Raw genomic sequence first — 13,532 nt, 5'->3', positions numbered from 1 at the left:
ACCATGGGGATTATACCAAAGCTCCCAAACGGGCGGGAGAGTGCGGATGACTCTGCAGCACCGAGTGAGAGAACTCCAGGTCCTCCTCAGCCAGGGTGTGCCCCTGACCAAGTAGCAGCTCGGCAAAGTTGTAAAGCCGAGACCCCTCGGGCAGCCGCCCAAGATGAGCCCACCTTCCTTGTGGAATGGGCATTTACATATTTTGGCTGTGGCAGGCCTGCCACAGAATGTGCAAGCTGAATTGTACTACACATCCAACTAGCAATCGTCTGCTTAGAAGCAAGAGCACCCAGTTTGTTGGGTGCATACAGGATAACAGCAAGTCAGTTTTCCTGACTCCAGCCGTCCTGGAAACCTATATTTTCAGGGCCCTGACAACATCTAGCAACTTGGAGTCCTCCAAGTCCCTAGTAGCCGCAGGTACCACAATAAGCTGGTTCAGGTGAAACGCTGACACCACCTTAGGGAGAAACTGGGGACGAGTCCGCAGCTCTGCCCTGTCCGAATGGACAATCAGATATGGGCTTTTGTGAGACAAAGCCGCCAATTCTGACACTCGCCTGGCCGAGGCCAGGGCCAACATCATGGTCACTTTCCATGTGAGATATTTCAAATCCACAGATTTGAGCGGTTTAAACCAATGTGATTCGAGGAATCCCAGAACTACGTTGAGATCCCACAGTGCCACTGGAGGCACAAAAGGGGGTTGTATATGCAGTACTCCCTTGACAAACTTCTGGACTTCAGGAACTGAAGCCAATTCTTTCTGGAAGAAAATCGACAGGGCCGAAATTTGAACCTTAATGGATCCCAATTTGAGGCCCATAGACACTCCTGTTTGCAGGAAATGCAGGAATCGACCGAGTTGAAATTTCTTCGTGGGGCCTTCCTGGCCTCACACCACGCAACATATTTTCGCCACATGTGGTGATAATGTTGTGCGGTCACCTCCTTCCTGGCTTTGACCAGGGTAGGAGTGACCTCTTCCGGAATGCCTTTTTCCCTTAGGATCCGGCGTTCAACCGCCATGCCGTCAAACGCAGCCGCGGTAAGTCTTGGAACAGACATGGTACTTGCTGAAGCAAGTCCCTTCTTAGCGGCAGAGGCCATGAGTCCTCTGTGAGCATCTCTTGAAGTTCCGGGTACCAAGTCCTTCTTGGCCAATCCGGAGCCACGAGTATAGTTCTTACTCCTCTACGTCTTATAATTCTCAATACCTTAGGTATGAGAAGCAGAGGAGGGAACACATACACCGACTGGTACACCCACGGTGTTACCAGAACGTCCACAGCTATTGCCTGAGGGTCTCTTGACCTGGCGCAATACCTGTCCAGTTTTTTGTTCAGGCGGGACGCCATCATGTCCACCTTTGGTTTTTCCCAATGGTTCACAATCATGTGGAAGACTTCCGTGTGAAGTCCCCACTCTCCCGGGGGGAGGTCGTGCCTGCTGAGGAAGTCTGCTTCCCAGTTGTCCACTCTCGGAATGAACACTGCTGACAGTGCTATCACATGATTTTCCGCCCAGCGAAGAATCCTTGCAGCTTCTGCCATTGCCCTCCTGCTTCTTGTGTCGCCCTGTCTGTTTACGTGGGCGACTGCCGTGATGTTGTCCGACTGGATCAGCACCGGTTGACTTTGAAGCAGAGGTCTTCCTAGGCTCAGAGCATTGTAAATTGCCCTTAGCTCCAGTATATTTATGTGGAGAGAAATCTCCAGACTTGACCACACTCCTTGGAAATTTCTTCCCTGTGTGACTGCTCCCCAGCCTCTCAGGCTGGCATCCGTGGTCACCAGGACCCAGTCCTGAATGCCGAATCTGCTGCCCTCTAGTAGATGAGCACTCTGCAGCCACCACAGAAGAGACACCCTTGTCCTTGGAGACAGGATTATCCGCTGATGCATCTGAAGATGCGATCCGGACCATTCGTCCAGCAGATCCCACTGAAAAATTCTTTCGTGAAATCTGCCGAATGGAATCGCTTCGTAAGAAGCCACCATTTTTCCCAGGACTCTTGTGCATTGATGCACTGACACTTGGCCTGGTTCTAGGAGGTTCCTAACTAGCTCGGATAACTCCCAGGCTTTCTCCTCCGGGAGAAACACCTTTTTCTGGACTGTGTCCAGAATCATCCCTAGTAACAGCAGACGTGTCGTCGGAATCAGCTGCGATTTTGGAATATTTAGAATCCACCCGTGCTGTCGTAGAACTACTTGAGATAGTGCTACTCCGACCTCCAACTGTTCTCTGGACCTTGCCCTTATCAGGAGATCGTCCAAGTAAGGGATAATTAAGACGCCTTTTCTTTGAAGAAGAATCATCATTTCGGCCATTACCTTGGTAAAGACCCGGGGTGCCGTGGACAATCCAAACGGCAGCGTCTGAAACTGATAGTGACAGTTCTGTACCACGAACCTGAGGTACCCTTGGTGAGAAGGGCAATTTGGGACATGGAGGTAAGCATCCTTGATGTCCAGGGACACCATATAGTCCCCTTCTTCCTGGTTCGCTATCACTGCTCTGAGTGACTCCATCTTGATTTGAACCTTTGTATGTAAGTGTTCAAAGATTTCAGATTTAGAATAAATCTCACCGAGCCGTCTGGCTTCAGTACCACAAATAGTGTGGAATAATACCCCTTTCCTTGTTGTAGGAGGGGTACTTTGATTATCACCTGCTGGGAATACAGCTTGTGAATTGTTTCCAATACTGCCTCCCTGTCGGAGGGAGACGTTGGTAAAGCAGATTTCAGGAACCTGCGAGGGGGAGACGTCTCGAATTTCCAATCTGTACCCCTGGGATACTATTTGTAGGATCCAGGGGTCCACTTGCGAGTGAGCCCACTGCGCGCTGAAACTCTTGAGACGACCCCCCCCACCGCACCTGAGTCCGCTTGTACGGCCCCAGCGTCATGCTGAGGACTTGGCAGAAGCGGTGGAGGGCTTCTGTTCCTGGGAAGGGGCTGCCTGCTGCAGTCTTCTTCCGTTCCTCTACCCCTGGGCAGATATGACTGGCCTTTTGCCCGCTTGCCCTTATGGGGACCAAAGGACTGAGGCTGAAAAGACGGTGTCTTTTTCTGCTGAGATGTGACTTGGGGTAAAAAGGTGGATTTTCCAGCTGTTGCCGTGGCCACCAGGTCCGATGGACCGACCCCAAATAACTCCTCCCCTTTATACGGCAATACTGCCGTTTGGAATCTGCATCACCTGACCACTGTCGTGTCCATAAACATCTTCTGGCAGACATGGACATCGCACTTACTCTTGATGCCAGAGTGCAAATATCCCTCTGTGCATCTCGCATATATAGAAATGCATCCTTTAAATGCTCTATAGTCAATAAAATACTGTCCCTGTCAAGGGTATCAATATTTTCAGTCAGGGAATCCGACCAAGCCACCCCAGCGCTGCACATCCAGGCTGAGGCGATCGCTGGTCGCAGTATAACACCAGTATGTGTGTATATACTTTTTAGGATATTTTCCAGCCTCCTATTAGCTGGCTCCTTGAGGGCGGCCGTATCTGGAGACGGTAACGCCACTTGTTTTGATAAGCGTGTGAGCGCCTTTAATTTTCTATCGGGGGAGACCCACGCATCATCACACACTTCATTTAATTTATCTGATTCAGGAAAAACTACAGGTAGTTTTTTCACACCCCACATAATACCCTTTTTTGTGGTACTTGTAGTATCAGAAATATGTAACACCTCCTTCATTGCCCTTAACATGTAACGTGTGGCCCTAATGGAAAATACGTTTGTTTCTTCACCGTCGACACTGGAGTCAGTGTCCGTGTCTGTGTCTGTGTCGACCGACTGAGGTAATGGGCGTTTTAAAGCCCCTGACGGTGTTTGAGACGCCTGGACAGGTACTAATTGGTTTGCCGGCCGTCTCATGTCGTCAACCGACCTTGCAGCTTGTTGACATTATCACGTAATTCCCTAAATAAGCCATCCATTCCGGTGTCGACTCCCTAGAGAGTGACATCACCATTACAGGCAATTGCTCCGCCTCCTCACCAACATCGTCCTCATACATGTCGACACACACGTACCGACACACAGCACACACACAGGGAATGCTCTGATAGAGGACAGGACCCCACTAGCCCTTTGGGGAGACAGAGGGAGAGTTTGCCAGCACACACCAAAACGCTATCATTTTACAGGGACAACCTTATATAAGTGTTTTCCCTTATAGCATCTTAATATGTAATAATATCGCCACAAAAATGCCCCCCCTCTCTGTTTTAACCCTGTTTCTGTAGTGCAGTGCAGGGGAGAGCCTGGGAGCCTTCCCACCAGCAGTTCTGTGAGGGAAAATGGCGCTGTGTGCTGAGGAGAATAGGCCCCGCCCCCTTTTCGGCGGGCTTCTTCTCCCATTTTTCTGATAACCTGGCAGGGGTTAAATACATCCATATAGCCCCAGGGGCTATATGTGATGTATTTTTAGCCAGCATAGGTACTTTCATTGCTGCTCAGGGCGCCCCCCCCAGCGCCCTGCACCCTCAGTGACCGTTGGTGTGAAGTGTGCTGAGAGCAATGGCGCACAGCTGCAGTGCTGTGCGCTACCTTAAGAAGACTGGGAAGTCTTCAGCCGCCGATTTCTGGACCTCTTCTCTCTTCAGCATCTGCAAGGGGGTCGGCGGCGCGGCTCCGGTGACCCATCCAGGCTGTACCTGTGATCGTCCCTCTGGAGCTAGTGTCCAGTAGCCTAAGAAGCCAATCCATCCTGCACGCAGGTGAGTTCACTTCTTCTCCCCTAAGTCCCTCGATGCAGTGAGCCTGTTGCCAGCAGGACTCACTGTAAATAAAAAAACCTAACAAAACTTTTACTCTAAGCAGCTCTTTAGGAGAGCCACCTAGATTGCACCCTTCTCGGCCGGGCACAAAGATCTAACTGAGGCTTGGAGGAGGGTCATAGGGGGAGGAGCCAGTGCACACCACCTGATCCTAAAGCTTTTACTTTTGTGCCCTGTCTCCTGCGGAGCCGCTATTCCCCATGGTCCTGACGGAGTCCCCAGCATCCACTTAGGACGTCAGAGAAAACTATCTTCATTGCAAAATTACTTGGCGCAGTCGCAGTGCGGACATTACGCATGCGCACTAAGCGGAAAATCACTGCGATGCAATGAAATTTACAGAGCGAACGACTCGGAATGAGGGCCTATGGCCCTCATTCCGAGTTGATCGGTCGCAAGGCGATTTTAGCAGAGTTACACACGCTAAGCCGCCGCCTACTGGGAGTGAATCTTAGCTTCTTAAAATTGCGAACGATGTATTCGCAATATTGCGATTACTAACTACTTAGCAGTTTCAGAGTAGCTCCAGACTTACTCTGCCTGTGCGATCATTTCAGTGCTTGTCGTTCCTGGTTGACGTCACAAACACACCCAGCGTTCGCCCAGGCACTCCCACCGTTTCCCCGGCCACTCCTGCGTTTTTTCCGGAAACGGTAGCGTTTTCAGCCACACGCCCCTGAAACGCCGTGTTTCCGCCCAGTAACACCCATTTCCTGTCAATCACATTACGATCGCCGGAGCGAAGAAAAAGCCGTGAGTAAAAATACTTTCATCATAGTAAAGTTACTTGGCGCAGTCGCAGTGCGAACATTGCGCATGCGTACTAAGCGGATTTTCACTGCGATGCGATGAAAAATACCGAGCGAACAACTCGGAATGAGGGCCTATATCTTTTCCTTGAAACGTTGAGGTTGGCGATTTGGTACTAATACGTGTATTTGGATAGTTTTTTATATGCATTCTCGGCTCTAGGTCTTGTTCCCCTCTCTTTCTTCTTACTCTTTAGTTTGAAATGTGTTAATGCAGATTTATGTGATGCTGGACACGTCAATTTGATAACATATGCACTAGTGCACATTGTTGTGTACGGTTACTTTTTACATGTTTGATGCTGTCTTTTTGTACCGATTTATATCTATATTTTCTTCAATAAACACAGATTATACAAAAAAAAACCCCACAGACTATCTGGAATCTTTTCCAGATATTAGGGAAAGGGGGTTGCTAAATGCAAAAACTAACAATAGTTGGGTTAAAAGTTATTCTAAATTTCGCCATCTGTCATAACTCACAGATTAGGCAGAAGTTATGTTATGGGAAGTATATGAATATGCTATTACAATGTGCAGTGATGACAGTAAAAGGTGGTTATAGTATGTGTTAGTCAGACTAAGATCATAGTAAATCACTTCTATAAAAAGAAAAAGAAAAGTGATCAAAACATTATTCCTTTTTACAACAAAATAAACAGGAAAGCTTTTAGGACAGTTAGAACTTTTTGAAGTTTAAATTATTACATTCTAATACTTATTATAATTATCTATAACTTCAAGATAAAAAAGCTATAAACTCCTATTCATTAATGTACCATGGAAGAAATATGGTGATATAACTTGTTAGACCTGTCAGTAATAACATATCATTTTTAGAATGAATTGTTCATTTATATATTGGTAGGGCTATAACTTCCTACATCTCGTATACACCCTCCTCGTAAACTGCCCAGTTAATTTCCTTCCTTTGATGGCTTTTTATCCAATGAATAAAATATATAGGCTAAAGTAATTTTCAATATAATTCATATATTACAACTTAATTGTTTTAATAAAGGCTCAATATTTATTTAATAAAGTCAAGAATTAGTTAGAATTTCTGCTTTATAATACTAGCTCCTGGGTGTATTGTGACTATTATCAATTAATTCTGGAAAAGCTTCTCTTTCATGTAAGCTGGACAGATCTTCTAGAAGATAATTATTCAAACTTGAATGGACAAATATTATTTTGCCGATAGATGCAATTCTAAGTTGATACTAATAAGTTAGTATTTTCTTAAATATGTTGTATGCGCCTATGTATAAGAAAGATACTGAATTCATAGGACAGCTTGTTGGCATTGCCCAGGGAGTTGTATTAATCCTTGGAGAGTGATAAAGTGGAGAAAGATAAGTGCCAGCTCCTAACTGCCATGCAGGGGTGTGAGAACATTTATAGGTTGGGGGGGCAAGTTAGAGTCTCATTTTGGTGCTCCTGGGGGCGGAGCCAATAGGATGAGGAGGCGGGATGAAATGGAGGCAGCACCATGATCGGGAGAAAGAGGGAGAGTGTCAAGGATAGAAAGAGAGACAGAGAGACATGTGTCAGGGAGAAAGAGAGGGAGACCGTGTCAGGTAGAGAGTAAGAAGGAGAGTGTCAGGTATAGAGACAGTGTCAGCGAGAGAGAGGAGCAAGAGGAGAGAGAGATCTTTGCTGGTGTCCCCTAGCAGACAACCCCGTCCCTCCTCCCAGCATGCAGCACACGGGCAGCAGAGACCAGCCAGAGAAGGGCACAGTGTGTCTCACACAGGGGCATGGGACGCCCAGTTCACCACACATGGGTGGCACAGAATTTTATACACACAGGGGTAGGGGGGCACACACACAATGGCACTGGGCATAGGGGGCCACACAAAAGGGTGACGGGGGGTGGTAGAGGTCGCCACACACACATAAATCAGGGCGTACAGGGGGGACACACAGGGGTTTGGGGGGCAAGAGGGCACAAGGTGTCACAGACACGGGAACACGGGGGGCCACACACCAGGTTGAGGAGGGGTAGTGGGTGCCACACACACATAAGGCAGTGGGCACAGGGGGCCACACTCAGGGGGTTGGGGGTAGGAAGGCACAAGGTGTCACACACACACACACACATGGGGCCACACACCAGGGTGAGGGGGGTAGAGGGTGTCACATCGATCGCAGTCTGAATTCCATTGTGAAGTGCGTACGCACAGCGGGCTCGCTGCACGTGTGCACCCCAGGAGCCCAGTGAGATGCTAAAAGCATCTCAGGGCTGCGATCGTCTCTGCCTGATTGAAAGGCAGAGGCGGTCATGGGGCGGGAGGAGGCGTGCAATGGCGTTAGAACGCCGTTGGCGGGGCGCAGTTGGACAACGCAGACGTGTCCGGACCATTGCAAGGGCGGGCCGTGGCGGTTAGCCCGTGCCAGCATGCAGGGGCTGCGCAGGCAAGGAGCTACTCAGAGGGTGCAAAAGCGCTGCCGCTGTGCGATGCTTTTGCACCCATGCGGGGGCGGGGGGGGGGCAGGGCCTGACATACGGGGCAGACTAGCCCTATGCTGGGCGTCCCCCCGCATGTCAGAGAAACTGATCGTAAATGTGCTAAATTTAGCACATCTACAAAACAGATCTGAGTTGGTCCCCATGTCCAAGCAACCTTTGAGTGTGAGGCTCGTGGACACAGACATAGGCTAAAGAAGAGGTCAGTGGCAGGAGGATCAGAGCACCAGCGCCCACACAGCACCATGGCACCGTGGCCACCCGGCCGGTAGTGTGAGGCTGGAGGCACAGTGGCAAACGCAGGATTTTTAGAGAGGGGTTTCCAAATGCAATCCACAATCTCCTGCTCTGCAGAACATTGGAGCACGTGAGTGAGTCTGGGGGAATGGTAGAACCTAGTACCGAGTACCGACCTTGGACATTAATGTACAAATTGCTCTTTTTATACATTGGATACTGTATGGAATACAGTATTAATATTTAACACTATATTCTATAGTATAGGCTATATAAAACATATTTAACTAATATAAATAAAATAAATGGTCAGGAAAAGATTAAACATCCCATAATGAATAAATAATACACAAACATAATAGAAAAAGTAGGAGACATAACTGTACTTTCTAAGCACGCATTCTCCCATCTCATTTTAAGGCTCCTGTATCTTATTCCTGGCAGCTACTCTCCAGTCTAGTGCGGTGATTGAAGACTCAGATCCACACACGTAGCAAACTTGGTAGAAGAAGCTGCTAACACTGGACATGTTCAGCAGCTCTGCTCTGCCCCTTACACTGCATGATATGGCAGTTACTCTAGTAATCGTAGTATATACTTTTGCTATTGGTGGTCATTCCGAGTTGATCGCTCGCTAGCTGTTTTTAGCAGCCGTGCAAACGCTATGCTGCCTTCCACTGGGAGTGTATTTTAGCTTAGCAGAAGTGCGAACGAAAGAATCGCAGAGCGGCGGCAAAGTTTTTTTGTGCAGTTTTAGAGTAGCTCTAAGCCTACTCAGCGCTTGCGATGACTTCAGACTGTTCAGTTCCTGTTTGACGTCACAAACACGCGTTTGGGTCATCCAGCTCTAGAAAGAGTCTTGGTGGTTCCGAACTTCATCCATTTATGGATGATGAAGGCCATTGTGCTCACTGGGACCTTCAAAGCAGCAGATATTTTTCTGTGTGCTTCCCCAGATCTGTGCCTGAGACAATCCTGTCTGGGAGGTCTACAGACAATTCCTTTGACTTCATGCTTGGTTTGTGCTCAAGACATGCACTGTCAATTGTGGGACCATATATAGACAGATGTGTGCCTTTCTAAGGGATATATTCAATTGAGGTTGGATCCATTCCAACATGCATTTGTCGGAATGGATCCGAGAAGGGCTATTCAATGCCCATCTTAATTCGACTTTAAAAAAGTCGAATTGAGATGAGGGACCGGAGAGGGGGAAGACCAGCGGGCAGACGGGGGACAGCAGCGCTACAGCAGCAGCTCCAGCAAGTGTAGACGGAGGATGTGTCACAGCCGCCGCTCACGGCAGCATCCACCCGGCTCCAGCAAGCGAGGTCTCACTTGCTGGAGCCAGGTGGACGCTGCTGTGAGCAGCGGCTGCGACATATCCTCCGGCTACGCTGCAAGCCGCTGCTGTAGCGCTGCTCTCCCCCATCTGCTCGCAGCTCTCCCCCACCATCTCCTCCTCTTCTCCCCCCGTCTCCTCCTCTCCCCCCTCTCTGCTCCCGCATCTCTATTAGACTTTTTTAAAGTCCAATTGAGATGGTCGAATAGGGTGCCAAAACCGTATTTCGGAATATTTGGATATGGGATACTCAACCTGTACTAAGCTAGGACACACCCCTCCCAACTGTAACTATCTCTGTGCATTTTACATCTGGATACCTCTCCAGGAGGGACAAAAAGCTCTGTTCCTGGACTTCCCTCTTAATTTATGATTGCCGTCTCCTGTGTTGAACTAGTTAGGTGTTACACCACAGGTGATGCCAATCATCGATTATAAGGGAAGTCCAGGAACAGAGCACTTTGTCCCTTCTGGAAGGGGTTATGTTGGGAGGTATGGATCTGCCCCATCTGTAGTGCAACATGGTTTTGCACTGTGCAACTTGCACCTTTTTTTTTCTCTCTCCATTTTTGTATCTACTCGTAATTCTGAGTCAGGTGCAACATTCTTAATAATTTGCTGTTCAACTCTACCAAATGGATTAAAAGAAAAAAGTTCATTTTATAATACTGTCATTTCCAAAGTGTATAGCTAGGAGAAATAATGGTTAAGGGGCTTATTCATTATCAGAAGCCCCTGATAACTAATACCCCTTCACACAGAAACTGAAATTACCAGATGGAGCAGTTCTACCCGGTAATTTCACGAAAACACGGGTCCTTTTTCTGTGTGTGCAAGGGTCAACCCGGGTTGAAATTCCCGGGACTTCGACCTGCGTTTTTCCAGGCACGCCTGCGTTTTTTCGAACACTCCCTGAAAACAGTCAGTTGACACCCAGAAACGTCCACTTCATGTCAATCACTCTGCGGCCAGCAGTGCGACTGAAATGCTTCGCTAGACCTTGTGTAAAACTACATCGCTCTTTGTAATAGTACGTCGCACGTATGCATTGTGCCACATGTGCAGAAATGCCGTTTTTTTGCATCATCGCTGCACAGCGAACGAATGCAGCTAGCGATCAACTCGGAATGACCACCATTGTCATAATTTGAACTGCTGGCCAAGAGGATGAGTGTTTCTGGGCAACCGGAAACCCCCCCTGCGTTTGCCTATGAGGCACAGATTGAAAGAGTTGAGGACACTCCTGGAACTGTGCCTGGTAACTAGTTCACCCCAATGGGGCAGCTGCTGGAGGAGGGAGGGCGGAGGCCAGGACCGCTGGGGAGTCGGACGGCTCAGATGTGTGTGTGTGGGGGGGGTGGAATACAGTGTGGTGTGACATCTCCAGCATGGGGCAATAAGGGAAGAAGGGGGGGGGGGGGGGTAGAGGAGGTGCACTGTAGTGTGACAGGGTACAGGTGGATCGGCGACCCCTGAAGTCAGTCCGGCGCAACGGCAGCCGCATCCCTGCACCCACGACAGTTGCACCACTGCCTGCAATAGCAGCCGGAGGGAACGCTCTCCGTACACGCCTCATATCTGAGCCGGTCCTACAAACAAATGCCCTAACATGGGCCGGCTCTGTTGGTCCCTGTACTGCACGGAGGTTGTGATGTGCGGTCTTTCAACTGACAGCACATCGCTCCTCCTGTACATCAGCCAGCACTTGTACTTGCTGTTTATTGACTGTCTTTATTGACATGGTGCTAAATTTTCCCAATTGTCTGACTAAAGTGATAATTATTAGTAAATTACCTTTCTTTGCTTGCAGAGATGTCATCGCTGTTACCACCTAGTTTTATCCACTTGTTAAACCTGAAAAACATAAAATATGTTATATTGCAACACTAATATAGTACTCATACATGTTACTTAAACTGTATTTATTTATTTTCACTTTAGTATTGGTTTATACAGTAGTCCTTTTATAACATTGAGTGCATTGCATGGCTTAACTTTCCTCAGCTGATAGAACAGCTGTGTGTCCTAGGAACAGAGGCGGAACTACCGCCAGTGCAACCAGTGCGTTGCACTGGGGCCCGCCACTGTCCAGGGGCCCAAAGCATGTAATGAGTCAAACTGACTCATTACATGCCGCTGTGTGGTGCGGGCAACCGCTGCCCGCAGCACACAGCCGCCCGGACAGAGAGGAGAGCAGCGCAGCGGTACGGGGGAGAAGGAGGAGGAGGGAGGTGGAGGAGAGAGCCGCAGCAGCGCATTACTACTGGTTGAGGCCCTACTGCTGCTGTCCCTCTGCTTCACTATAGGCTGTCTTCCGAGAACAGCCTATAGTGAAGCAGAGGGACAGCAGCAGCAGCGCCTCCACCAATAACACAGCGCTGCTGCAGCACCCTCCTCCACCTCCCTCCTCCTCCTTCTCTCCTGCCCGGGAATCGTGACCAGAAGCTGCACCGAGGAGCCTGAGCCAGCGGAGAGGGTAAGTATAATTCTTCTTTCTTTCTTTCTTTCTTACTTTCTTTCTTTCTTTCTTTGTACAAAAAGGGGGACTGCCTGCCGCAATGTGTAAAAAGGTGGAATCTGCTTGCCGCAATGTGTAAAAAGGGGGAATCTGCTTGCCGCAATGTGTAAAAAGGGGGAATCTGCCTGACGTAATGTGTAAAAAGGGGGAATCTGCCTGACGCAATGTGTAAAACGGGGGAATCTGTCTGCCGTGATGTGTAACAAGGGCACACTGTCTGCCGTAATGTGTAAAAAGGGGACTCTGTCTGCTTTTATGTGTAAAAAGTGTACGCTGTCTGCCGCCATGTGTAACAAGGGCACGCTGTCTGCCGTTATGTGTAAAAAGGGGGACGCTGTCTGCCGTTATGTGTAAAAAGGGGACGCTGTCTGCCGTTATGTGTAAAAAGTGTACGCTGTCTGCCGTTATGTGTAAAAAGGGCATGCTGTCTGCCGTTATGTGTAAAAAGGGGGACGCTGTCTGCCGTAATGTGTAAAAAGGGGACACTGTCTGTTGTAATGTGTAAAAAGAGGAATCTGTCTGCCGTAAGGTGTAAAAGGGTCTCTACCTGGTGTAGTGGTGCTACTGTGCGGCGTAATTTGAATAATGGAGACTATTGTGCACCGTTTTATGAATTGGTATTATTTTGTGGCCACACCCCTTCCCCACGAAGCCACGCCACTATGTATTTTTGTGCGCGCCTACGGCGCTCACTGCCCCTGTTTTGCATGCAGGGGTGGGGCTCCGATGCCGCTTCTTGCACACAGTGCTAAAATGTCTAGTTACGGCACTGTCGCTAGGTATCCATTTCTCTGGCCCTGAGCAGGTCCCCCTCACCAGGTCCTCTCCAGGGGTGAGGGGGTGGACTTGGATGGGATGGGGGGGGGGGGGGGCAAAAGCATTTTGTCGCACCTGGGCCCACCGCTCGCTAGTTCCGCCACTGCCTAGGGAGATATATTAGGTTTACGTCTGTGCGCAAAAGGTTGTATTTATATGTTACTACAACCGTTACATACTGCCCTGTCCGCAGCTTGACTGTATGCGTCACTGTATTTCTTTTTATTGAGCACGACTAGTCTTTTTCTAGTAGCCAACCAGAGGAAAGCACTCCTATAGACAGGGGGCAACTTTATGTTGTTACCACAGCACTGTCAGATAATGATAAGACTGTAAAATATTTTAATTCAAATTCATCTCTCTATGGGGGTAATTCAGATCTAATCGCTCGCTAGCTGTTTTTTGCAGTTCTGCGTTCGCATAGTTGCCGCCAACCGGGGAGTGTATTTTAGCTGTGCAAGTGTGCGATTGCATGCGCAGTTTCTGAGTTGCCCAGAACTTACTCAGCCGCTGCGATCACTTCAGCCTTTCCGGGGCC

The 13,532-nt window shown here is 48.8% G+C and overlaps 1 protein-coding gene across 5 annotated transcripts in view; it reads right to left on the bottom strand.

Moving 5' to 3' along the window:
* The window catches only part of ZNF185 (zinc finger protein 185 with LIM domain), a 344,343-nt gene that overhangs the window by 252,961 nt on the left and 77,850 nt on the right, over window positions 1-13,532 (bottom strand). For all 5 annotated transcript variants that reach the window (XM_063937558.1, XM_063937560.1, XM_063937559.1 and 2 more), the window contains exon 2: window positions 11,455-11,514. In XM_063937558.1, coding sequence (XP_063793628.1) covers window positions 11,455-11,479 — 25 coding nt within the window. In that variant the 5' untranslated portion in view covers window positions 11,480-11,514. The remainder of the gene's footprint in view (window positions 1-11,454; window positions 11,515-13,532) is intronic.

Source organism: Pseudophryne corroboree, chromosome 8 (assembly GCF_028390025.1).
Source record: "Pseudophryne corroboree isolate aPseCor3 chromosome 8, aPseCor3.hap2, whole genome shotgun sequence".
Classification (NCBI taxonomy): domain Eukaryota; kingdom Metazoa; phylum Chordata; class Amphibia; order Anura; family Myobatrachidae; genus Pseudophryne; species Pseudophryne corroboree.
This window is presented reverse-complemented; position numbering and strand designations above follow the sequence as displayed.